General features: G+C 40.1%; 1 protein-coding gene across 2 annotated transcripts; it reads right to left on the reverse strand.

Annotated features, from left to right (window-relative positions):
* Positions 1-6,394: 6,394 nt before the first annotated feature.
* On the reverse strand, positions 6,395-25,963 carry LOC117775289 (B-cadherin-like). Of its 2 annotated transcripts, XM_034608301.1 has the most exons (19): positions 25,464-25,874; positions 24,398-24,512; positions 18,121-18,209; positions 17,449-17,620; positions 17,189-17,280; positions 16,358-16,498; positions 15,860-16,015; positions 13,979-14,123; positions 13,080-13,252; positions 12,505-12,633; positions 11,803-11,988; positions 11,312-11,556; positions 9,942-10,084; positions 9,758-9,849; positions 9,402-9,534; positions 8,653-8,871; positions 8,030-8,160; positions 7,675-7,818; positions 6,395-7,312 (listed from the first exon to the last, which is right to left on the reverse strand). In XM_034608301.1, exons 1-19 carry the CDS (start codon positions 25,512-25,514, stop codon positions 7,097-7,099), a joined length of 2,772 nt encoding a protein of 923 aa, XP_034464192.1. In that variant the 5' UTR covers positions 25,515-25,874; the 3' UTR covers positions 6,395-7,096. The 2 variants fall into 2 exon arrangements, with proteins under 2 accessions (XP_034464192.1, XP_034464191.1); XM_034608300.1 differs by having other exon boundaries at positions 17,189-17,620; positions 25,464-25,963.
* Positions 25,964-27,884: the final 1,921 nt, after the last annotated feature.

The raw sequence follows: 27,884 nt of genomic DNA on the forward strand, positions 1-27,884 counted from the left end.
TGAGGCCTAGGAGGGAAAACCATAGTTTCAGTTAATCATAATCCAAATCATTGAAAATGTGTAATCAGTCACCAAATATATATATATATTAAAACCAAAGATACCAGAAAAATCAACACTTGAACAAATTATTTGCCGTGTACTTAAGACAGTCTGCAGCCTGTTACCAGGTGGCAATGAAGACGCTTTGGCTTCACTTCTGGACTGCACTCTTTTCATCCATCTATCTATACAGTTCATCTGTTTTACACAATGGAAATGGGTGGACATCAAAAGAAAAATCCCAGCTGCAGCTGAAAATCTCACCTGAAAAACGATTAATAAAATGCCCACAGCCATGAACCGAGTGGGCGCCATCTGCTCATAAATCATTTGTCTATATTCCTCACAATGAAACTAACAAAATAATGTAAAAAGTAATTGTAAATATATCCCTTAAATTGTTGTGGCTCTGTGAGAGTGAGTCCAGCTGCATACATGTATCTGCTGCAGTTTCTGAGCTGAGTGAGCTGCACGATTACAATCACCAGCCAGCCCCCAGCCTGCATCTAGAGAAACAACAGTCTAACCACACATGCACATGCACATGCACACAGAAACTAGACAACCTCAAAAGTGTTTGTCAAGTCATGTGTGTGAAACCAGCCAGCAAAGTGTCTCAAGTTTTAGGTTCCCCATTTTCATATAAATGAGATCCATATCTATGATGTATTGACAGTAATGTCAGTATGTGTCTGTGCAAGTTACTGTTGTATTCAGCGTGTCATTCAATATCTCATAAATCATCTACTATAACAATACATTTAAATAAATAATTTCTATTATAGTTGTGAATAAATTATAGTTGTACAGTTACGGATTCAAGCTCAATGAATTTCATTTTGCTTCAAAAGCATGTTCAGCGTGTAAAAGACATACACTGAACACAAAACCAACACACATATAAACATTTAACCAGGGCTTAACAGGGTTACATTAGAATATATGCTAATAACATTTCAGGCAGACAACTCACATTTGAAATATCTATTACAGCAACAGAACATAGTTAGTTTGGCTACTAGGCTCTGACTTCATCACTTCCCCAGATAAGATTACAATAATATAATGGGGGAGTGATGAGGAAATATCTTTAATCCTCCTTTGCCTACAGATCATGTCGATACTAAATTTGTAGAATTTGTGAACAGATCAAATATTTAAAAAACATAAAACTTTGTTGATGCTGCCTGCCAGGCTGAATGCTAAGTTTGTGTTCGCTTATAACGTAATGATTATTGTGTTGGTCGATGCTCAATCTCGTGTTTTTAAGGTATCATAAATGAGTTATATGCTTGATTCTATATCCTTGCCCAGCACAGGAAACTGAGGGCTAACTGGATCTCACAGGTCTATCATTCTCCTTTCACATCTAAGGCTAGAGGCGTGGCCATCATTTTCCGTAAGAATATATCTTTCCGTTTTCAGTCATCCATAATTGATCCTAATGGCAGGTTTTTAATCCTAACTGGATATATAAATGTACTCCCCCGTTACACTGCTAAATGTCTACGGGCCAAATACAGATGATCCCGCCTTCTTTCGGAAATTGTTCAATTTAATTCCTGATAATGACTTGAGCCATATAATGATCGGAGGTGACTTTAATTATTATCTTGACCCATATCTGGACAGACTATCCTCAGCCCCTCCCCCCAGGTGGTGGATATTTGGCGACTGAAACATCCATCTGATCGTGATTATTCTTTTTATTCTAATGTACACAAGTCCTATACACGGATCGACTATTCTCTAGTCAACTCTAGACTGATCTCCAATATTGACAATGTCAAATATCACAATATAATAATATCAGACCATAGTCCAGTTGAGCTGAACCTCCGAATGTCCCTCCACAGACAAGCCTATACCTGGTGTTTCAATCCCCTCTTACTCCAAGACCAAGCATTTAAAAAGTACATAACAACGAATATTTCACAGTTTCTTGAGATCAATGACAACGGGGAGGTGAGTGACTCAACATTGTGGGAAACACTTAAAGCTTATAAAAGAGGCCACATTATTTCTTATGAAGCTACATTGAAAAGGGCTAGGAGAAATAGATTGGATGAGATTGATGGAGAATTGCTGGTTGCTGAACAGGTTTATAAAAGCTCTTTGCGCCAATCAGATTATAATAATATTCTTAAATTGAAATATTAATACAATTCCATTCTGGGGGAACAGATTGGTAAAACACTTCTCAAACATAAACAGAGACCCTTCTGTAAAGGCGGCCGGACCGGATGGGTTTGGGCCAGAGTTTTACAAAGCTTTTCAAAATGCTCTCAAACCTATATTAATAAGAATGATGGTCACTCTGACAGAGCTCCAGCGTTGCACTGTGAAGAGAGGAGAACCTTCCAGAAGGACAACCATCTCTGCAGCACTCCACCAATCAGGCCTGTATGGTAGAGTGGCCAGACAGAAGCCACTCCTCAGTAAAAGGCTCATGACAGCCCACCTGGAGTTTGCCAAAAGGCACCTGAAGGACTCTCAGACCATGAGAAACAAAATTCTCTGGTCTGATGAAACAAAGATTGAACTCTTTGGCCTGAATGCCAAGCGTTATGTCCGGAGGAAACCAGGCACCGCTCATCACCTGGCCAATACCATCCCTACAGTGAAGCATGGTGGTGGCAGCATCATGCTGTGGGGATGTTTTTCAGCGGCAGGAAGTGGGAGACTAGTCAGGACCGAGGGAAAGATGAATGCAGCAATGTACAGAGACATCCTTGATGAAAACCTGCTCCAGAGCGCTCTGGACCTCAGACTGGGGCGAAGGTTCATCTTCCAACAGGACAACGACCCTAAGCACACAGCCAAGATAACAAAGGAGTGGCTTCGGGACAACTCTGTGAATGTCCTTGAGTGGCCCAGCCAGAGCCCAGACTTGAACCCCATTGAACATCTCTGGAGAGATCTGAAAATGGCTGTGCACCGACGCTGGGAGAAACTGCCCAAAAATAGGTGTGCCAAACTTGTAGCATCATACTCAAAAAGACTTGAGGCTGTAATTGCTGCCAAAGGTGCTTCAACAATGAGCAAAGGCTGTGAATACTTATGTACATGTTATATTTCCGTTCTTTATTTTTTACAAAGTTGCAAAAATTTTAAACAAACTTTTTTCACTTTGTCATTATGGGGTATTGTGTGTAGAATTTTGAGGAAAAAAATGAATTTAATCCATTTTGGAATAAGGCTGTGACATAACAAAATGTGGAAAAAGTGAAGCGCTGTGAATACTTTCCGGATGCACTGTATACTCACTGCAGACACTTGCCTGTACAATGCCCTTCCTGGATGAGGTTTCTATGACCCCAAGCTGGTGCAGCTTCTTTATCTTTAAGGAAAAGGTTTAATGCATTTTTGCAAGCACGTGTTTCTCTGTCCTTGACTTTGCTGGCATATACAAAATTGCTAATAATTGAGCCACCTTGGAAAAATTGTGATTCTCAGACCTTCTCAGAATCTTCTAGGAAGATTTGCCATGGTGTCTATAAAGGGCTCTTTCACAGAATATCTGACCCTTCCTCAGAATGTCTCCATATTTCCCATTTATAACAGTAGACATATCATCTTGATGAAGGAAACGGCTAAGAAGTGGGTGCATTAGTTTTGGCACTTCCTGCTATCGGATGTTCTCTGACTACCTCTCTTTGTAGTTGTTTTCTGGACCTCTCTACATTTCATGTTGTTAATCACCTGCTTCCTCTTGGACACTGACTTATTTATTTTCCATCTTTTCTTTAGGTTTACCATCTCTTAGGTCTCTTAGGTCCTGAGCTTCTCCTCTGTGTAGAGCAACTTTGAAAAGAAGAAAGATAGCACAACAGATATATGGACCAATGAGGGCATATACCTCAGAGTAATCTCGCAAAAAGAGGAGAAAAAAAACACCATCTAAACTAAATCAGAGTTGTTATGGTGTCATGGACATTTACATGCTGAAGTGAGAATGGCTGTTCTCTTAGACATGACATCTAAAGAAGCGAATGGGGAACTGAAACTGTTTTCAGGAAGTCACAAGGTGGTTTTCCGGCTTGTCTCACACTTCTGACTTGACAAACGCTTTTAGGATGATTTCACACTGATAACCGTCTACAAAAATGTTTTGTCAGTAGTCCTCAACTAGGATACGTTTGGTTTTAAACAAGGTGAAACATCATGATTGACAGCTGAGACTGACTCACAATTGGCTAACCATGTGCATCAGCGCAACATTTTTGAAGCAGGTCCATTCCTCGACTCCACAGACTCTTTGGGGATCTTTCATGTTGTCCGTCCTAAAATATAGTCTCAGGCAGTGATTCTCAAACTGTGTGGCGCGCCCCTCTGGTGGGGCGCAGAGGCATAACAGGTGGGGCGCGCGACCGGGAGGGGGAAATGTGAGGCGGAACTACTGTTTTGACGTCCGCATCTCTCTAACGGTGGAACAGTAAACAAATCGTTCTTTCGCCGTAGCCAGGGGTCGCAACCCGCGGCTCTGCAGCGGCTCCCTGCACAGTGTTGTGCATGTCGCGCATATTTTTCGCGAACAGTGAACTCACGTTCACGTTAATTTGTTAAATCATCATCGTATCAGGCCAGCATGAAATACCAGGAGCGGGCGAATGTGTGTGTGTGTGTGTGTGTGTGTGCGCGCCCCCAGACAGCACACACACACACACACACAGGACCCGGGGCTCCGCCCCCACTCATTCGCTCAGAGTGACACACAGTGAGATCAGAGCTCGTTCACGTGAAGCAGCAGGTCAGTGACAAACAAGACACAGTGTTCAAAAACCAAGTTGAAAAGAAAGATCGATGAAGCCTGTCTTGCTCTTGGGTTCACAGTGAATGAAGGAGGACATGAGGAGAGACCAGTGTGTATTTTAGGTCTGAAAACTCTGGCAGCTGACAGAGACCCAACAAATTAAGAAGACACTTAGAAACATTACACCCCAGTCACATGCATGTGTTCTTTTTGGTTGAGCTTTATCATCGTCGTAACAAAGTGATTATAATTTAATTTATTTTTTCTCTATTTTTGAAAAAGTACATACTGATGGAGGAATGTAGTGATAAATGTTTCCAAAAGTACTTCAATTAAGTTGAATTTAAGCAAAGTTATTGCACTATTCTTTGAAAAAAGTGGCAAATGTCACAAAGAGTTGTTTGAAAAAGGTTTTTTATTTGCACATCAGAAATTCCTGAAAGTAATGTGAATTTAATGTTCATGTGTGTTATGTAAATACACATGTTAAACTTGGCCCATTTTGTCATAATTTTGTTGGGGCAGGGGAGCGGGTGGGGCATGAAAAATATTCTAGCTCCAAAGTGGGGCATGACAGAAAAAGTATGAGAACCACTGGTCTAAGGTGTGTATGTGTGCGTAAGTCTCTCTCTGTCTTTCTCTATCCCTTCAGGAACAGAGCGTCACTGCCTTTCCAGTCTGCAAGTACACTGAGGAGTTGAACCTTTATCTTAAAGAGCTTGGGTGGGAAAATGCCTTAACAGAGAATCACGCACAATGTTCAGAAGAAGACAGGAATGCGAGTGTATCTTGGGCACATTGTATCCCTTTGCAAGCAGCACATACAGAGTGGGGGTCAACCTCAGTGATCTTGAAACCATGTCCAGTGCTTACCCTTGTCCATTGCAGGCTCCATGGCTGAAAGTGGTTCCGTTTTATAACTAGAAGCAGTGATCTGCCAGACACATGTTCACATGGAACAGCAGCACATCTCTGTGGTATGAACCTGAAGAGAAAACTTGCTGTACAATTGCTGTATGTTGTGCAACACGTAGCACCAAGGGGATAGGAACACTGGTGTTGAACCTGTTCCCAGTTCAGCTCAAGTGGATCCCACATACAGATATTATTGCTTTTGAAAAGCAGCTTTAAATACATGTGTTGTCTCAGTTTGGGACAACACATGCATTTCATACTCGGTTATTTTAAATGTGCAAGTATTTTCACACTGAGAATGGCAACATGAGGTGCACTACACCTGTCTGGATGGTGAACTCATAACAGTCAAAAAGCTGACTATAAAAAAAACTATAGCTTTCTCATCCTCAACAGCTGCCAATTTTAACTTTTAGGGAATTTTGGAAGAGGAACCGTTGTTTTGCACTAGTGGTTTAATTTTCACATGGCGTGAAACAGGATACAAATGAGTATCATCAGCACACCGTCTACACTACTTGATAACAGTGTGGGGGTTTCTACTTCACACGTCTGCTCTGCTTATGCACCGGTCAGCCACAGTTCTTGTTTAAATAAAGACCATTCACAAATGTATCTTTGTATTAAGACATTTTATAAAAATTAAAAATCAACAGTTTGTAATAAAGTACCTTTGGAGTTAACTATACAAAGTTTGACATTGCAATGTAATAAAGTTGTCTATTGAACAGATACTTACCAATCATTTTTAAAAAGCATTTATTGATAACTCATTGACCACAGTTGGCTGGCTACCTGGATTTTGCTTTGATTATATATAATTTCATTCCTCAAACAGAAATACAAAACTGACATGTAATTGTAGCAGTGGTGCAAACTACATAGAAAAAAATGTAAAGTACCATAAATTGCCAAATTTACACACGTTACCAGTGCAACTACAAGCATGTGTGTGTCCAGTATCACCCAGCATAACGGCAGGCTAATACATCTAAATCCATAAATCCACATTCAGACTGAACAGGTGGCTCCGGAACATAGTGAACAGAGAATAAACAAAGCAGATTTAGTCTTTAGCCTAGAGGTCAAACAGGGATCTAAAAGACAGACTGAGCTTAACCATTCAAAATGGGGAACTCCTGTACAAAAAAATCAAAAACAACATCCTCTGGCTTTGAGCGGTGGCTGTTAACTGCTGATGGGACTGCACTGTAAGGTAAACCACAATCCACACAAAGAAAAAACAACATTTGAGAGCCGACTGATGTCTGTCTGAGAGTAGTTTCCCTGGGATGCATTCACTTATCAGTCCATGTGTCGATCAAACTAACATTCACGCAGCCATACGTGCATCCACCTTAACATATTGTTTGTTCTTTGGTACATTTACAGCATATCATCATCCTCTCCTCCGCCATACATGTCTGCCAGTTTCTTGAAGCGGGGTCCCCATTCGTTCAGGCAGTTGTAGTCCTGGTCTCCGCTGCTCGACGAGTTCAGTGAGGAGAGGCTTCCTGCATCAGAGCCACCGCCCTCATAGTCAAAAACCAGCAGGGAATCATAGGGGGGCGCTGTGGGGTCATTGTCGGCTGCCTTCAAATTCTGAGAGGGGAGCAGGGGATAAACAGTAGATTGTCACTCTATAGAATCCAACTTTAATATACAAACACTGCAGAATATAGTGGGTGAGATGATAGTATTCATCTATTTATAAAAATTAAAAATTAAAAAAATCACAAGACAAAAACATCTCCATGTACATTACATGGAAACAAAATGAGCATCAAGGGCAAGTTTTTTAACATCTTGTGCTGAACAGAATAAATTGTTCATCACTGACAGTTTTGAAAATGCTCCTGTGAAAATTATGAGTGAAATTATAAATTATGATTTCATTCTTTCAAAGCAGTAATAATCAACCTATATAAGATGTTATGAATATGTTTGGAGAAGCTTTGACTCACATCATCAATGAAGTTGCCAATTTCCTCTGGGTTGGCAGGGCGAGGCCGGTACTGAGGAGCCGGCATGAAGTTTGGCATCACGTCGTTCCTGAACACCTCTGGCCGGTTGTCCAGACCACGGTGGAGAACACTCAGGTCATAGTCCTGACACAAAATACATGTCAGGGTTTTGCTTTGATTTCAGTTACATCACAGAAGGGACTATGTTCAATTATTTCCAAGCCTTCATCGCTGCTGTATTGATTAGCTGGTTGGAAGTGTATCCTTACCTTTTGATGTGCTACTTTGATTATTTAAAGAATCATGTGACCGGAGACTGATTAAGAAATTAGACCAAACCTGCATCTTTCTTTACCTGATCGTCCTCTCCACCTCCCTCCTCGTCATAGTAATAGATGTTGTCTCTGATATCATCGTCCTGCAGAAGAGGCTCCTTCTTTTCTCCTCCTCTCCGTCTCGCAAACAGCAGTAGTAGCAGCACCAGCACTGAACAAAGAGCACAGAGGTTAATTCAACACACCCACATGATTAGGTCACCAGGTGTTAGCTGAGAAAGTAAAGTGAAGGTAAAGTGATGAGAGCACCATGGTCACTACTGGACCAACCATTTCAAAAGGACATGTTGTATACTTTTCATATCGCTTCAAATCACATCAAATGTGGATTAATCCATCACCTTAAATTGTTCCCAACAAAAGCATATTTTCACCAGCTTTGTCCATTACTGGAGGCTGTCAGGTCCTATATAACAAATGTTCTGATGCCCAAATGAAGAGCAAACATTGCATGAATTACTGAAACAGTCATAGCTTCTCCTGCTGCCTGTGTCATACAGAACAAATGATCACATCACCAGAAACACACGGCTGCAGGTTGAGATTCAAAGCTTTTCTTTGAGTTACATGTTAATGTTCTCACCTACAGTCCCTAGAATTTTGATATAAATCTTTTCAAATTGAACTAGAATCAAAGACTCACTGAGCAGCAACAGGATGCCTCCCAGTATTCCAAGAATCATGGGCAGGCTGCTCCCACCGGCAATTCGCCCTGAACAGGACACGATTTCACCTGTGCAGTCACACACTGTGGCCTGGACGGTGTTGTCCTGCTCCATGCCATCGTTGTCTGTAACCCTCAGGACCACAGTGTATTCTCCACTTTCCAGCTCAGTGCCTAAATTAAGTACGATGCCCGTTTCTGCAACAAAGAAGAAATGAGAAGAAAGTGTAGTTTATAACCCCTGCATTATTCCATGTCAATATATATATATATCTCAGGAATCTTTAATTTAATCTAATTCCAGATTCATTTCCAAAGCAGCGCTCATTTTGTTCCCACCAATTGCTTTAAGCTACACATTGACCATAACAAACATGCTACATTGTAAATAGGATGAGGTCTTCTTCTCTGGAACTGCTCACCCTCATGCTCAGAATAACCTCAGTCGACTTTAATCATTCAAACCTCAGAAGTCAATTTCAAATCTATACTAAAGCATCTGACCTGAAAGTATTTCAAATTTTGGAGCTTACACTGCGTGGTACACAGCCTGGGAGGAAGAAGTGTTTGATAAATTCCATCAGTTATCATGAAATAGAACAGCACTAAAAGCACTGACACATGGTAGAAAAGTGTTGTCCCTTTCTTGATCAAGTTACATTTGTGGGTTTATTTTACAACAATCTAAAAACATGTCAAACAACAAGCCTGTATCATAGTGCACATACTGGAATCATTCATCCGAGCGGTCCAGTTGGTCTTGGACATGCCCTGTAAAGAGACACTGTATGGAGCAGCAAAGCCAGGTCCATCTTTATCTGTTACTGAAAGCAGCTGAGGAGCCGATTCCTTGTAACACACCTGAGAAAACACAAAATGTCATATTGAAACATTTGAATTTGCTGATCAATTAAGTGGACAACAGTTATGTTTGGCTACTTTTAGAACAGCGGCATTTAATTATTTGTTTCATATGTATAGAGGCTCTCCACCAGACAGCTAAACTCCTCCATGTTAAGTTACATCAGCATTAAAAGTGCTCAAACACATGACAACTGTTCAGCATCTGGGAAATGAAACACACCTTTATTGTACGTTCCTCAATTATGGGTGCATTGTCATTGACGTCTTCAAGCTGTATAATCAGAGTACCAGTTCCTGTGGCCGGGACGTCATCTGGTGACACACACGGTGAGCAAAATAAAATTAATTCTCAAGTCTATAGTTCGACAACTTTTAACGATTATCAAGCTTATTGTCACACCTACCATTGTCGTATGCACCAATGAGTGCTGTGTATTTGCTGTCCTTGACAAAGTGCGACTCTCTGTCCATGATGCTTTTCACCTTAATCAGGCCTGTGTCCTTGGCCACGTTCAGCCAGCCCGCAGGGTCGCTGATTATTTTATACCTGGACAGTCAGAGAAATGATGTGAGGTCAATGCAAACAAGCTCATCACAAAAACAAGCTTCACAATGGGACATTCAAATAACTTGTCAATTAAACAATATTCAATTCATCACAGTATAGTGAGAGTCTGCGTGTACATCACGTAAAGATGATGTACTTTTCTACAGCTCATGCTGTAATTGCTGTACACCAATATCCAGTCAAGGGCTGCAACCAACAACTATTTTGATAATCGATTAATCTGGCAATTGTTTTGATTAAGCGATTATTTATCAGATAAGACAAAGCTTCATTCCATCTTTTCTAGCAGTTTATTTAGAAAAACTAATTGCACATCTTCTTGTGAAATTATCTTTACATATGCATTAAGATGTCCGCAATCAAATTATGAATATAATTCCACTTTCAGATGTCTACAATTTAATTCCAACTAGTCATAATTTAATATCTAAAATGTATCTTCTCTTGACCACAGCTGCCTTCTCTCTCCTCGATGAGCCGGGAAAGCATCAGTCGTTTAAAGTGTGAGAATATTTTACATGAAAGACTAAAAGAAAACTTTCACATGACACGGCAGCATATCACTGTGGTATGATCCTTGAAGCTATTTACGATCCCCTGGTAAACCAAGAGAAAAAGTTATCTTCAGCTCCAACATGTTCTCTCCTCATGTTCATTCCACAGATATTTTGCTGCTGTGCCATACAAGATCAGCTTTGCAGAAAACAGTCTTCTTTGAAGGCATTAATGTAAATTGTTTCAACACTTGGAAAGTACACTTGTCTGTGCTGTATTGGTAGCAGTGTTTGTCTCTGCCACTTTTCAAAAGCTTAGTCCATGTCCGTGTTGTTACATGAGCTACACAAGGCAGTACTGCCCCCACCTACAGAAACATTGCTGCAGTGTGTGCAGGGCATTAGAGCAGACCCTATTTATCGATTATGAAATTAGTTGCCAACTATTTTTATGATTGATTAAATCAATTAGTTGTTGCAGCCTTAATCCTGTCTGTGAGTATTACAAATCACTGTGCTGTCTTTTAGTGTCTTACTCCTTTAAATACAAATCTGTTTCTCGAGCTGGACTTCTCACATCGTATATTTCACTCCCACATGAAACTAGTGTGAGCAGCGTTTTAAACTTTACTGTCTAATTTTCTGCAACAGGGATTAATGTGTTTTGATAAATGTTCAAAGTAACATGTTATTTTCATTAGTTTTCTCTTACATGACTTTCTGTTTGCGTGCAATGTCGGGGTCAGAAGCAATGTACTGCACCACGTCACCGTCAACAGGAAGGTTCTCCGGTTTGGACACAAACTTTTCAACTGGTTCAAAGACTGGAGCTTCGTTGACATCCTGCACGTTCACCACCACTGTGGCTGTGGCAGTGGGCAGTGGAGTAGCAAATGGAATGTCATTCTCCACTGCAACCAACAGAGTGTGCTTGCTGATCATTTCAAAGTCAAGACCCTGGTTGGATGGAGGAAACAGTACATTCATTTATCAGATAACGATCTTACATGTTGTTCTCCTGTAAAACACAAACTTGTTCTAAAAGAGTAAGCCACTTGAACACTGCTACTTCATTACTATAATCTTGTGGAGTTGAGGGAGGAACTACCCAGTATAGGTGTAGTGTTCCAAATAAAAGTGTTCACAGATATCTCTAATCTTTGATATTGTGGCTTGTTTGAGAAGTCATGCTTTAGGTCCTACCTTGGCAGTAGTAATGATCCCTTCGTGTTTGTTACTTCCTGTTGTGACTGTGAACAGGCCTCCAGGATCACCATCAACAATCTTGAATTTGGCGTTCCAGGCTGGTGAATGTGGCTCATCACCATCTGTTACTGCCATCGTAATGACCAGAGCGTCCACTCTATTTTCTGGTACTGTTGCCTCATACTGTGAGAAAGCAAGGGATATGTTGAAAAAAGTATAGTTCCCTGACATAAAGGTTTATTTCTTAAAGATACCCTCCTACATCAATATCTGAGTTTCCATTTGATTTGTTCTCACATGTGAAAAGTATAAATGTAAAAGAATTACTATCCAATCATGTCGTAGACATTCAGAACCTAAACTGAGATCCGATAAAATGGAAAACAATCATTGTTTGTTGCTGATCACCAAAAAAAGATTATGATCAGCTATGTTCTCCAGCAGTAGCCTTACAGTTGACCATGTATGAAGTCAATGTTCATCAAGCCCCGGTGACTTGCTGTGATTGTAAAGATGTTTGTACTTGTACTACATGTCTGCATGATGGGTGCAGATTTACAGTTGATTTCCTAATCATTTTTAAAACACTGTACTGTATTTCAGACAGAAGAAAAAAGAAAAAGAAAAAAAGCACACTGCTTGGTGACAAGTAGACATCCTTGCAAAGCTGTGATTGAACTGTTTGTATGTTTTACTTACAGAGGACAGAGTGAAAGCTGGAGGGTTGTCATTGCTGTCTGTTACAGTGATGATTACTTTGGCATTTCCAGTCAACCCGTTTCCCTCCATGTCTGCTGCCTCTATCACCAGAGTGTGCTTTGGGTATTTCTGTTGGGGAGACATACAATTAGTGTAACTCATCAAATGGACAACTTAAACACTCTGCTATCATTCTCTGATCATAAAACACTAAATCTATACCAGGCCTGACATAGTGATGAAAAGGTAATACTAATCTCATTGCTCTGTCCTTTGTCCAAATACCTGCAAAACAAACTTTGTTTTTGTGTTCCACCCATGTTAAACAACTTCTCCTGGAAACCCAGAATCTGCAGTTTCATCAGTGGAATCACATGCATCTTAAACATTGATTCCCAAATATGGATCTGTTCATCTTTACAGTCCTACCCGACAGCCAATGACAGACAGCTCCTATGAATGGTAAAGTGACTACAAGATCAATAGAGGCTTCATAATAATCTAACATATCTAAAATTATGAATGCTAGCACAGTTGAAGTAAAATGCTAATACAGTACGTTTTAAAATCCTCACCTCTCTGTCTAGCCCACGGGCATTGACTCTGATTGCTCCAGTGTTTGGGTTGATCTCAAACAGTGGGCCACTGGGGAACTTTGGATCCTGGCTCAGAATACGGTAACGAATATCCGAATTGGCATTACCCGGCTCGTCAAGATCTATGGCCACAACCGTTATCACCTCAAAACCTGCACAAAGGGGTTTTCAGAAATGTGAATTTAAGTACAGAGGCGTCACAACGTGAACACTTTTAATTTCGCTCTGTTTCGGCCAATCGGCTTGTTGCTCCCTCACTGCGAGCTAAATCACGACCGTTTGCTGTCCTGGCTCCTAAATGGTGGAATGAGCTCCCCATTGACATCCAGACATCAGAAAGTTTACACATCTTCCGCCGCAAACTAAAAACACACCTCTTCCGATTATACCTTAAATAACATTTTTAAAACTAACAATTTAGTAGCACTTAAAATGGCACTTACATATAGCACTTTCTCTATTCTTGTTGTTCTGGGTTTGTACCCTCATGGTTGAATGCACTTATTGTAAGTCGCTTTGGAGAAAAGCGTCAACAAATGTAATTTTACATCTATATTCTGCAGATTCATTCTTCCCCATTTTTCTGGACTCTACTCAACACCTACCTCAACCCACAAACACTCATCTGCAAAATCTTTTAGCATGTATGCTTCATTTCAAATTATTAATAATTGTTTACATTCTGGAGATATTCCATTTGCCAACCTTTCATTCTCCCATTTTAAATATAATTTACAGCTATAAGAAACCTAAATCAGTGAATAATTGAAGTGAGAAGACCACAAAAACGTCAGTGCTGCCACAGAATATTACTGCCAGCTCTTCTCTGTTAAATGTAACATATTTATCCAATCATAAATGAAAGTATCTCACTGTACCTGTTGGTGAGGATTCAGGAACTTCTCCCAGAAATGTATCTTGACCAAAAACAGGTTTGTTGTCATTCTGGTCTATTACAATCACCATAATATCCATCGGCTGCTCAGCATTTAGTGACCCATCTACCGCAGCATGTGCTTGAAACTGCGAACAGACACAAATTTGTATCATAATACAACACATGTAAAAATAATTAATGTAGATATTTCATTCAGGTGATGTGAGGTATATTCCAGCCATGAGTTTTACACTCAGTAGGCCATGAAAAATACTACTGGCAAGTAAACAGAGATAAACTTGACACCACTGTAAAATACATTTAAAAGAAGACTTTTCAAATGCATTAAGAGGGAGAACATAAATGAAATGAACACTGAATGGTAGGCATTACTTTGTTTACATGACATCTCCAGAAGGCATTTTGATTATTGCTCATTTATGTCCATTTTTTAAGAAAAGTAGTGGATGTGTCAACCCAAATGCAGGTAGGCTTTACTGCCTGTTTACTACTCGATTGCACACAGTGATCTCAGAGTATTCAGACATTTTTTTCCACACATTGTATAATAGATATCATTTTTTTTAAATGGACCAAGTTCCATTTTTTTCCCATCAGTCTACAATTAATAACCCATCCTGACTTGGTTTCAGAAACAACCTCTCTTTTACAGAAGTATTCAGACCCCGAGTTCAGTACTTTGTAGAGGCTCCTTTAGCAGAAGTTACAGCTTCAAGTCTTCTTGTTTGGTATCTGAGCTTCAAGTCTCTACACAGTTTCTATGGGGTTTAAGTCTGGATGACACTGTATAAATGTGTGTTTGATTGCCACACAAATTGTCAAGCGCTTGTAAATGTTGTACTGAAAAAGCGCAATTTAAATACAGTCCAGATACCATTTACTTTGTCAGGACCACTTAAGGAAAGTCAGACTTGTCCTGAAGACACTCCAGCTTTGTCTTGGCATCATGCTTCAAGTCATTGTCACGCTGGGAGTTTAACAGTCATGCCAATCTTAGGTTGTGTTCACTCTGAAGCAGGTTTTTTTCAAGGAACATCTTCAAGGTGCAACCCTCTGCTTTCAAAAGTATCTTGTACACGGCTAGGAGGAACCAGACAATTATTTTGTCTTTCTTCTTCTCCTCTCGGTTTTCTGGTGGATCATAAACAACATACCACCAACTCTATAAGCTGTTGCTCCTGGGACAACAGTTGCTCTCGGCTCTCCTCTCTCAATTGCTCACACATTTGCTGCATGTCCCAGTGTCGGAATCCTTTCACATAAAATATAGACATATTTTCGACAGTTTATCTTCAGGTATTTTGTTGTTTTGTCTACTTGAGTTTGAGGTAGCTACTAGATAACTGTAGGGTAACATTAAGTGCTGCCAAAGCCATGTAGAGTGTGCTGCCACCAGAGGCACGTGCAGTGATGTTAATGTTACCTCTAAGCAGGATAACTCTGTCAGTACATAGCTCAGGCACCAAAATGAGGCACTGAAATATATATATATATTGTTTTTCCACCTCCCTGTCTCAGCCCGCCTTGGTTAGTCAACTTGACTGGACATCCAGCTCTAGAAGAGACCTTTGGTTCCAAACCTCTTCTGCCTCACAACTACTGAGATCCCTATGCTCCTGGGAAGACTAAGCTTTAGAAATGGTTTCATAACAATGTCCTGATCTTAACCTCACCACAAATTTATCACAAACTGTCTATAATGAGTTTTTGGTTCACTTGTCCATGTTCTATTAAGGGCTATTGAGTGTAGATGAAGGCACTTTACTGTACTTGGACGTCAGCATAAAATGAAAGTTAAAAGAAATACACAATGTTTGACAAAAAGTGTAGATATAAAACTAACATCAGAGAGGGTGCTTACCGTGTACCTGTCCACCTTCTCTCTGTCCAGAGGCTGTGTCAGATACAAAGTACCAGTGAGCCTGTCCATTGTGAAAAGGCCAAGGGGAGGCTCATTAGCTCCTGGACCAGTGATGCTGTAAGATATCGTCTTCACTTTATCTTCACTAGAACGGATCTGGACAAAACACAACAGGTGTGAGTTAAACAATTCTCACTGACTGTAACCATAGTTAATATATTGCAAAACCATTTAAATTTAGTAAAGAAGAAGTGCTAAGTTCTTTGAGGTTTGCTGCTTTAAAATTCCTGGGCTAGAAAAACAAAGACTGGCTTAGCTACCATATTCTACATTCTGATCAAGTAAGTTACCATGTGATCTCAACCTTGTTAAATCACAGCCATGGTGCACCAAAGAACGTAGTTGTCATTGTTACAAGGAAACTTCTATTTTCTGCAACCATTGTTATTAGACATTTTTTGCATTTGAGTATTTGATTGTGCAAATTGTCCATCTTACCTGAGATACTTTAAGAGGATAGGGTCCTTTGTTATTTTCAGGAACATTGATGTCAGGAATAACCCAGTCTCTCTTCCTCCTCTTCAATCCATCACCAGATTTGGGGAACTTCAGAACAGGCACCTCTGGGGTGGTTGCATTCTATAAAAATGTACATACATTTTAAGTACTATAGGGTTTATTAGTCTAACAAGAGTCTAGATAGACAATCTCTAAAGAAATCCTGAAATCTTAGAGCAGGCGTCAACATTAGCCGTTACTGTCCAAGGAGTACACCAGTCCAGGGTGGACCCCCCTATGAACCAGTGTGCACTGGGATAAGCTCCTTCCCCAAGTGACTCTGCAGCCATACACGGTATAGATACTGGATGTCTGTGGTGCTAAACCCAACCACTTCTCCCATCCTCCTCTGCAGATTTATAAGAGACCCACCACTCTGACCAACAACTTCAGGCAGCTGATCATACGCTCAGACAAGCCAAGTGGAGCATAGGTTGGTTGATATTAAACTTGCTGTGTATTTATCCCGGGGCAAGAAACGTATTTTCAGTGGAACTGTCAGACTCTCAGTACAGCCATGACAACTTAATATGTAAGGGCTGCATTTCTTCCTTGTGCTCAAAAACCTTTCAAATCTGCTATGAAGCATTGTATTGCCAACCTCTAGAGACATAATACTGAGTTTTTCCCATTCAAACACAGACAGTGTTTTTTAAGGAAACAAGTGTTTGCATGCAAACTAATTTCCATCAAATGTATTACTTCAAAATCATTTTTTATTTCCACAAATTTAGATTATTTATTACCCTCCAACAGGGCCTCTATTCATACCTCTGTATTGTTAGCAGAGTCCACTTCATTCAAGTGGTGCTGATTGTTGTGGTGTCTGTTCTCTCCGAGGTGATGCTCAACATTTCGCTGGTGTTGCCCATGTTGATGCCCATGGATTTTACCTTGGTGATGCCCATGGTTTTTCTCTTGATGATGCACATGGGGATGCCCATGGTGATCTCCCTGGTTTTTCCCTTGGTAATGCCCATGGGTTTTCTGTTGGTGATGCCCATGGGTTCTCTCTTGATGTTGCCCATGGTTTTCCCCTTGGTGATGCACATGGTGATGACCGCGGTTATCCCCTTGGTGATGCCCACGGTGATGTCCATGGTCCACTACCTTGACAGGAACTGTCATTTTTTTACCATGCGAGTTCCAAATATGGATAAAGAAGTCAAGGTGTCCTTCATGAAGAAAAACCTTTCTCCCTACCTGGATGAAAAACGAAAATCATCAGTGAAGGTAGACATACAGGTAACACTTTGACGTAACATGTCAACTCTGGCCAACTGAACTGCTCTGACATTTTGATGATATTCCTCTCCAACATGGCTGGGGTAAATTTAAAAGTGATCATAGCAACTGATGTTGATGTTCATCATCTAAATCGCAGGACAATATAAAGTGTAGGTAAAGAAAGCGACAAGAAAACGTACACATACTGGGTGTTTAAACAGAGCTGATGTGGTGGATCCTGGAAATCCGTTACATTCTGTACAACGATATCCTTCATAATTTAACTGTCTAAGAGGCTAAACTGTGCTTTCATAATGAAGATCAGATTAACATGCAGGAATTACAGCATTATAATCTGATTTTCATAATGAAGATCAGATTAACATGCAGGAATTACAGCATTATAATAAAAAAAAATAATTTGGAATCAGAAACTGCTCTTTTTTTAGATATCGAGTCTGTCAAAGTCTGCTCACCATCAATATCCCATCTGGATGGACCATGAAACGTCTGTCATTACTGATGAAAAGAAATCTTGTGCGGTTTGTGCAGTCATTGAAGCCCACTGGGATTGAACACAAGAAACAATTAGTGCATGCAGAGAAATCAATCTGCAAATTTTCAGTACATGACAAAATATTATTCACTGGATAAAAAACACTCACACACACTAAGCTAAATATCACGTGGAAGTGGCAGCTTGTCATAAATGGTTCAATTAGGGCTGCATGATGTATGTTAAATGTCTACTTTGAAGAAATCAAGTAAAAACAACTTGTACAAAAGGGTCATTTCAGTTCATAAAATAAGAGATGATAGCTGCCACATCAGCCTCCTAGAGTCACAACAGTTCTATAATCTGTTACATTTTCAGTTACAGCATATGAACCTGCCACAGTTCACAGGACTGTCCTGACCCAGGATGGTTAGCTGACTGGATATCTTAAGAGTGGATTCTGAGGTTGCATATACAAGAGGGAGAGGCTGAAAAGCCTGTGAGCTCTTGATTTGTGTATGGCTGTGAGATGCAAAGCTGTGGAAGTATAGAATTTGAGATTCTAGTTTATTTGGTCCATCACTGCTATCACTTGCTAGACAGCTGTCTGCAGTTATTAGGCTGCCGTCCTGTCAACACAAAAATTGTGGCCTAAAAAGATCTTCATGCATCAAGATTTCATCATTTAGCATTTGCCAGGGGAAATGCGTGGCCCACAATTTTATAATCAGGAAATGTGAATATAATTTATCCAATAATGTGCAGTTCACACATTTTACATTCATGGACACAACAGTGTTGCTCCCTAGTTTAACAAATTTACTAACATATCAAATTTAAGTTCCCCAGAATAGATTCTAAGTGAATTATGAAACATTTTTTAACAGTTACATTCAATTACTGTAGCACTATGGAGAAACTGTTGCAAATGGTCAAACTTGTTGCACAGTCCTTCAATCATAAAAAAGTTCACCACTATTAATACAGCTGCGGTTATGGATACACAAACAAGGAATATCACTTAGATTTACCTAATATGATCAGATTAATCAGAGGCTGTGCTTTCTGTGCATTGATTGAGGTATGCAAAGGAAGGACAAAAACTAACTAGTGTTTTTAGCAGCACAAAATGTTAGATGCTGTTAAACCCTACATTACTGGTGTACTTAAAAGCCAACATTCTCAAACCTCATTCAAGGTTGTTGGTGATGATGTTTGTCCTAACCTGGGCTAAAACATCTTTGACCAGTATCTGTACTGAACTTATACAGATGAGAATCATATATTTATCTTTGCATTATGATCAGTACAAAAGCACACAATATTATTTCATCACTAACACTATAGTATCAACATCTTAATCCACTGCTCTGTAATGACCAGTCCCTTTGTCAGGCAAGGCATTTAAATCAATGTAACTAAGTTTGATGTGTTGTAAGAAACCCATGACTGAGGTGGATTCCCCTACTGAAAGTTTATGCTTCATTCTAAAGTGCTTGCGTTTTCTACGGCAACGGTTTCTACTAAGCTTTTATAAGTCTGCTTTGGAGCAGAACACATCTCCACAGATGAATATGTACACAACACACAGACTAAAATATGACAGAGGAAAAATGTGACATTAGAAGTGTTCTATTCATTTTATTCCTGTCTTAGCTTCTCTGCATTGGCTCCAATTCAGAATAAAATTCAAGATCCTGCTCCTCACATACAAAGCCCTGAACAATCAAGCCCCTTCATATATCAAAGAGCTCATAACACTGTATTGTCCCAATAGATCACTTCTCTCTCAAAACACAGGCTCTCTTGTGGTTCCTAGAGTCTGTAAGAGTAGAACAGGAGGTAGAGCCTTCAGCTACCAGGCTCCTCTCCTGTGGAACCAGCTCCCACTCTGGGTTCAGGAAGCAGACACCATCTCTACATTTAAGGTTAAACTTAAAACATTCCTTTTTGATAAAGCCTATAGTTAGGGCTGGAAAAGGTGAGTCCTGAACTATCCCTAAGAAATGCTGCTATAGGCCTAGACTGCTGGGGGAACTCCCATCATGCACTGCGCACTTCTCCCCTTCTTTCTGTCTCACTGCCGCCACATTCATTTATTTTACTACGTGTCTTTTTCTTACCATAGTCTCTCTCGCTCTCTGTCTCTCTCTGTCTGCAGGTATCTCTGACTCCAGAGCTGCAGGATTCATACAACCACTACTACTATTATTATTATTATTATTATTATTATTATTATTATTATTATTATATGAATTGTTGCTGCTGTCCATAATTATCACTCTTGTTTTCATTAAAACAACTAGTCTGTCAGAGCTGAAACAAGATGGTTACACAACTCTTCCTGGTTTCTCCTATTTCTTCCCTCTTCTCCAACCATCTCCCCTGTCCTCCCCATTTTCCCCTGCTCACCCCAACCTGTCGAGGCAGATGGCCCACATCGAGTCTGGTTCTGCTAGGGGTTTCTTCCAGTTAATGGAGATTTTTCTCTCCACGGTCGCCAAATTTGCTCATTGTGGGAAATGTTGTGTTTCTTCTATGTAAAGTGCCTTCAGATAATGTATATTGTGATTTGGCACTATACAAATAAAATTTAATTATTCTTAAGTGCATTAACGTGTATTTCATAAACCCCCAAACACCACAAGGTGCAGCAATGCTTTCAAGACTATCAGCTACTGTTTTTATTATATTCCATGATGGTCTGAGTTCTAAAGGTTGCATGGAATTGAATTAAGGGAACATTTTTATTTACCCCCACCTAATCTTAACAACTCCTGTAGAGCCAGGAGGAGCTTCTCCTCTCTGACAGCCTATAGGTGAAAGCTCATAATCCTATGCTTGTTGGGGAGTGAAGCTGTAACAGCCGAAGAGCTGCCGCTGTAATCTGAATGTGCATTTAAAATGTCCAGCTGTCCAGTCTTACATGATTTCAGTTTGTGATACGCAAAGACAGAACCACGCCATGTCTCCCTATAATCCCACACACTGCCACAGCAGCAGGTGCAGCCTGTTGCGTATATGCATGTGTGTCCAATCACACTCCAATCACAACCTTGCGTAATGTGAACCAACAAACAGAAGTGACCAGTAGCTTCAGAGCAATGCGTGTTTAGGTCGGAGAGGATCATCCGTTTTACCTTTACAAAAGTACGGTGTAAAGTCTCTGTTGTCGCCACTTGGGAGCAGATGCCTCGTTCCAAGTTGGAGTCAGGAGGAAATCATCTGGTGGATTGTTTATTCCCTGTGGAGTTTCCCTGGAGCTGCCGGTCACCCTCACCTCTCTTTCCTATTCTTTGGTTATTTTTGTTTACGTAGTTTCATTTGAAGTCAAGTCTAACATGCTCTTTAGTGTTCTTCTCTTTACTGTTACAAATGTTGGAGTTTTAATAAAACCCAGAAATGTTCCTGCTTTTTCTTACACACCCACTAATAACCCACTTCTAACCCATAAAAAGTCTGCCTACTTGTACATTATAGTTTTCTAAATATACAGTACAGCAGTAATCTGGTAATCTAAAGGTTACCTGTATGATTCTGGCTTTTAATTTTTATTTGTTGATATATTAACAGACAACTTTGAGTAATGCAAGTAGAATTTCTAAATTTAAAACTGCTTTGATTTGAAAAGTGCCAATGTGTTTAAAGTCATTTATTTAAGTTTATATTATTTTAGTTATAGAACTACTTTAAAACAATTTTACAGGGTGACAAGATGAACTATGAACATCGCCCAACCCTTGTGTGCACCTCTGACTCAGTTGTTCACACACACACACAATCATTTTTTTAATGTTTTTCCAATTCAAACAGTGTAAATTCATCCAGTTCATGTAGAACATTTAATTTACAGTTGTTAGAATCATATGGGTGCAATTGTCTTGATTGAATAAATAGGTTTTTTTTAATTCAACTTCGAGCCCTATCATCCAGCCCCTCCTGCAATTTCTTTCTCTGCCTATACACCAAGAACCCTCATGTAAGCGTGCAGCATCAGTAACTGTTTATGAGGAGTATGGGAAGGACAATGAAATGAGTTTCTACAGCTAAAACAGTGTTTTGCAATAGGTGGAGCCATACTAATAGTTTCTGTTCGTTTTGGTTGATGTTAATGCAGTACAAAGGTTACCACATGCAATATTGTATTTTGGACACTAGGTGGAGCATAAGTAAAGGAAACGAATAATTAAGCTCCAGGTGATGAGTAGCAGGTTTGTGTGAGCGAAAACAGTTTTTGTCTGCAAGTGTTACCTCATGTTAAAACTTAATTTGCTGAATATAAACATGACTGGTGGACTGGAATTTGGACTGTTATCTACCTGAGCTGAAGTGAATATACAGACAGTAAATAAGTGAGTCACTGTACTCTTGTAATGATATACAGCTCATTTGATATTTTTTATTATCTACTACTCTAACCACTCAGGATTTATTTAATATAATGTCACTGTTTAACCAACTTTGGTCACACCAAGTTTCAAAAGAACGGCACCAGTGTATTGAAAATGTTAAAACGATGAATAGATTATGTAGTTTAGTCCAGGCCAGGCAGTAAAGAAATGTGACATAAAGAACCAGACTGGCGCACTGATGAGAGCAGGTACAAGTCAAGTGAATGGCTCATGGGCTTGCAAATGTGTGATTGAACACTGAAGGTAATAGGAAGTCTTTCAGTGGTCAGTGCTTATCTCAGTACTGACTGTTGACCCACCTAATATGGGACAGTCAGTATCATTCCTGTGCAAAGACTTGCTGTTGGAAATGTATCCCAACATGGTCAAAAATAAAATATTTCAGATGTATTTGAACAACGTCAGATTATGTGCATAGGAAAAACAGTATTCTCAATGTAGAAGCACTTTGTTTTTTTCCCATTATTGTTGTAGTCATGTACGAGAACCTGCTAAAAGCCAACAATGCTTACTAAAATGGTAAATGGATTTTTATGTAATGCTTATTAAAATGGATTGTAATAACAGATTTATATAGCCCTTTTTTATTCTTGACTCCTCAAAGTGCTTTACACAAGTCCCATTCATACAGAGCTTCACACACAGACATCAGGGGCAATTGAGGGTTCAGGACACATGGACTAGAAAAGCCGAGGATCAAACCAAACCTCAATCTCCTGAGTATTAATGTTACAACAAACCTGTCTAGTACATTTTGGCTAGACTTTTCTGTGAGTGTAAAAAAAGCCATAACACAATACCAAACAGCTGATCAAGACCAAGCACTCACTGGACAACATAGTAGTTGAAGAAGGTGTCCCAAATGAGTTCACAGAGTAAATGTCAGCAGTCAATAATGACCCCTTTCTATCTCTCTCTAGAGTTCACATCTCTCTCAGTAGACTTGGTTCTCCTGTATGAAGGTGAAGCTCACACTTGTGCTTAACCCCCCACCTCTTGCCCAATATATACTGGGATAGGCTCCACTCCCTCAGTGACCCTGCACAGGAGAACAGGCATAGTAATGGTGCTTATTATTATTATTATTATTAACCCTAACCCTTTACTTCGAGATAATAAACAAGTTGCACCAAGATACACAGTAGAGTGAAGTAAAAATTCAGTTCACTTCCACAGCTGTATTTCTTAATTTCAGTTGGTCTGACAAAACACACCTACATTAATGGTTTTTAAAGTGCAAAAAATTATTTAACAAATGGTAAATCTGGAACTGGAAAACTAGAAACCTAGTTCAGGACAGCTTGGGTTTAATAGACAAGCAACAACAACTAGGAAACACTTTGATCACACAACAATGCTTTGTTAGGTTCTACATCGTGGGAAACATTCAGGATCTGACAAATAAGCAAAACTAGAGTAATGCACGCAACAGTCCGGTGAAAGAACAGAAAATGTGGAGTAAACGGACACAAAAACAGTGCTGCTTTACTCTGAATATCTGACACCAGTCAAAGAGAAAGGCCTGCAGAACAGGCTTGGGGACATTGTTTTGCCCTGGAAGATAAGAGCATTACAATGGCAAGCAGTGCGAGTCCAAGCTAAGATGTGAGGGTGTTTGGGCTACATGTGAAAACAATGTGAACAGCTAGTCTCCAGAAGGCCATTTGATCCAGAGGAGCAAAAAGCTGGGGAAATTAATTTATCACTAATCTGGGGCAAGGTGTTTCTATCGCTAAATTGTTCTTCTAAAAATGCACAGACCAAAAATATAACCCATAATTAAGTTTAATTCAGGTCCGTGTGCAATAGACAAAGAGTGAGAGCAGCTTCCTGGATTGTTCTCACCTCTGCCCAGCCTTGTACCCGGCCCCAGGTGCTTTCTGGTCACTCTGAAGATCAACACATCTGACTTGAATCCAGGTACACATTTTGGCTCCTCTGTGGTCTCTAAAGCTGAGGCCTAGGAGGGAAAACCAGTTTCAGTTAATCATAATCCAAATCATGGAAAATGTGTAAATCGGTCAACAAAAATAAAATCCATCAACTTTAAACAACATTTCATTTGTGTGGTTGTTGTAATTGTTGGGATAGGTAGACAAACTGGAAACAACTTAATGTCTCATGAGGCTGAAATAAAAAAAATAATTAAATTATAGGTTAATCTGACATTTTTTTTTATTAATCTACAAGATGTCAAATAAATAGGGAACATGCCTGGTCCAAGTTCTGAAGGCCCAAGTTGCCTGCAGTCTATTTTGTCTGACAAGGAGCTTGAATTTATATAGTAGAGAGTAAAGCAGCTTTGTAACAATCGAAACGCAGTTACTCGTGTCTAGGTCTATCAATCATTGAAATTCCACAAACCGGGCCGAAATTGTGAATGTAAGGACACTACATGTTGGGCAGGAATTTAACCTGCTAGTGACGACATGAGTGGAACAAGGGCGAGGCCGCGCACATCCGCTCAGCACGTTCGAACTCCTGTGAAACACAACCCGTCTCTGCGTTTACTGCTCCGTCACGTTCATCTACACATTACGGGTAAATTAGATGTGATTCGTGAACTTTAAAAGTCAGACTGAAAAAAGCCGCACTGGTTAAACCCCTATTTGGCCATCTTTCATCTTCTCCCACCTTCTACCTCCGTCCTGTAAAACACTCAGCAGAGCGGCGCTAAGTTAATCTAGTGATCAAAGTTAAAGTAGTGATAAAAGTAGAGATTGTACCGACATTAGAAAAACTGACCGCAGCATAAACGAAACACAGACATTATCTTTAAGTTATCGATACAACATATAGAAGGCCCACATAGTGTTCTATCAGATGTTAATGAGTAGGGAGAGTGAAACAGGTTTTACACACGGCGCGAATAGGTGCACACTGACAGGAAAGCCACAGCAGGAAATCTCACCTGAAAAGCGACGAATAAAATGCCCACAGCCGCGAGCCAAGCGGTCGCCATCTGCTTATTTGTCCTTTTTTCTATATTCCTCGCGATGAAAGTCACAAAAAGTGGAAACGAATGGTGGATATATCCCTCAGCGACCAGTCGTCGTGGCTCCTTTGTCTCGCGTCGTGAAGCTAGTTTCAGTAACTGACTTCAGCTGGACGTGTAGCTGCAGGTACTCTCAGCGTGTGACGTCAGCTCACAGGTGCGCGGCTTCCGTGTTCCTGGTGGGGTCACGCCGCTGAACGCAGCTCGAGGAGACAGAAACCGGTGGTATCGGTCACTTGCTGCTGCAGCGCGCACACACACACACACACACACACACGTGAATGTATTGATCATCAACAAGCGGTGAGCTGTGTCTCAGCTGAGTGGTGCTTCAACTTTCTCATTTCCTCTACTGGCAATCATCAGCCAGCCCCCCCCAGCCTGCGAACGGAGACTCTCTCTCTCTCTCTCTCTCTCTCTCTCTCTCTCTCTCTCTCTCTCTCACACACACACACACACACACAGAACCCGTTTTTGGTGTAAGTGAGGCAATTTGAAACTCCCCTTTAGTGATCAACAACAACTCTAGCATAATATGATCCTATACTTGAGGACTGCTGACAGAAACTATTTTTCACTGGACACTTATTGTTGCGAAACCATCCCTAAAAGCATTGATAAAGTCATCAGCCTCTAACGACCCGGACAAGCGCAAGTTTTACGTTCCTCATTTTCGTGCAGCTAAATGAGATCCATGTTTTTTCAAAACTGAAAGTCAGGACTGATTTCAGAATAATGTTTACACAGTGGACAGTTTAGGCCCGGTGATTGGCACGAGGACTCGCCCAAGAAGGGGGACAGAGAAAACATTTGTCAGGATACGCGAATGAAGCCGATACAAAGTCATGATAGGGGCTAATAGTAAAGTCAGGATGTATCTGTGCAACTTTCTGTTTTATTTAGGGTGTCAGTGAGTCAACATCTCATGTCCTCATCGGTAACAATACACAGAGCCGTATTCACCCTTTCCTTAAAGTGCTCATTGAAGTCTTCACAGTGATAACCATCAATAATGAATCCCTATGAACAGAGCACTTACTTCATCCGTCTTTTCCATCCACTGATAGTGTGGACATCAGCTGACTGAAAGACTAGTAGGTTAATAGCATGCACTATGACCCAATATGTAGTCCGAGTGTCTAAGGGACTGCTGAAACTCCACCTCACCACCCCTGTTGGGCTGATTAATAATAAAGCTTGATTTCATTTATAACTGTAATTTCAATTTTTGAAATAGCTAAATTGGCCTATGTGTATCTGGACTAAATGTCGGAACTGAAGGTTGCTCCTATTAAAGATAACATTTGTTAAACAGTGCAGAATGTGTTTGGCCTGTTGTTAGCATGACCAAACTAGCTGACATCTGGAAACAAGCTAAAACACAGCCCCAAACACTGTCAGTGTCAAAAAAGTACAATAATGATGAAAATAAAAGTGTTTGAAGAATTTTTCTACAAACTACATTAACGCAATTTCAAAAGTTAAAGAAGCACGCTGTGTGTGGTGCCATGAAATATTTGAGTAAAAAATTGTATATTTCCCCTCTTTTGCTCTCAGCAATGCGAGCTAGATCATATTTAACATAGGTTTTCTTAGCTCAACATTGTGTTGAATACTGAAGTAGCTTCTTATCAGTCTTTTTACTTACTGTCTGATGGCTGTAGATACATTTATGATGCTGATATAATGTTAGCTCCGTTAGCTGTCCTTGCAGCAGGAAACTCCGTTAGCTTCTGTGAGAGTAATTTGTTTTTCATGATGCCTGCATACGGGCATCGCGTCATCTTTGACATCACAGGCAACAGTTTCAATTTCTCCTCAAGAGGGGCAAAATTATTAACTTTCATGAATAGAATAGAATGTCTTTGTTTTGAAATGAACATTTCTCATGACTCAATATTCTGATCAAGCCCAGAATGCTCAAAAGACAGGACTCTCTATCTTTTCTATAATTTGGGATTGTTTTTAACAAACCTGGAGTGATGTTTGTAGTGTGTCTCTGAGGATGTTTGTTCAACACTCAGTCTCAGTTGTGCATTGAGATTAACACTATAACATTAGCATGGCAATATGCAAAATGTTAGCATCTTGTTGAATCAGGTAACTACATTGCCTTTGTCCTGTTTCAACCCTATGGCCAATTATTAACATGTTCCACACTGTTGAGAAAATATATAAGTTGACTTAAGTTTTCGTCATTCAACAGTTATGTCCTCTTGTGAGCAAAGTCACTCCTGATTTTATTTATTGGAATAATTAACAATTTTAAGCCTTCAAGCCTAATGTAGAGCTGAGGAGCGGCTCCCATTGTGTGTAGTTAATCATGCTTTTGTGAAA

The sequence above is a fragment of the Hippoglossus hippoglossus genome, chromosome 15 (genome assembly GCF_009819705.1).
Source record: "Hippoglossus hippoglossus isolate fHipHip1 chromosome 15, fHipHip1.pri, whole genome shotgun sequence".
NCBI classification, from domain to species: Eukaryota; Metazoa; Chordata; class Actinopteri; order Pleuronectiformes; family Pleuronectidae; genus Hippoglossus; species Hippoglossus hippoglossus.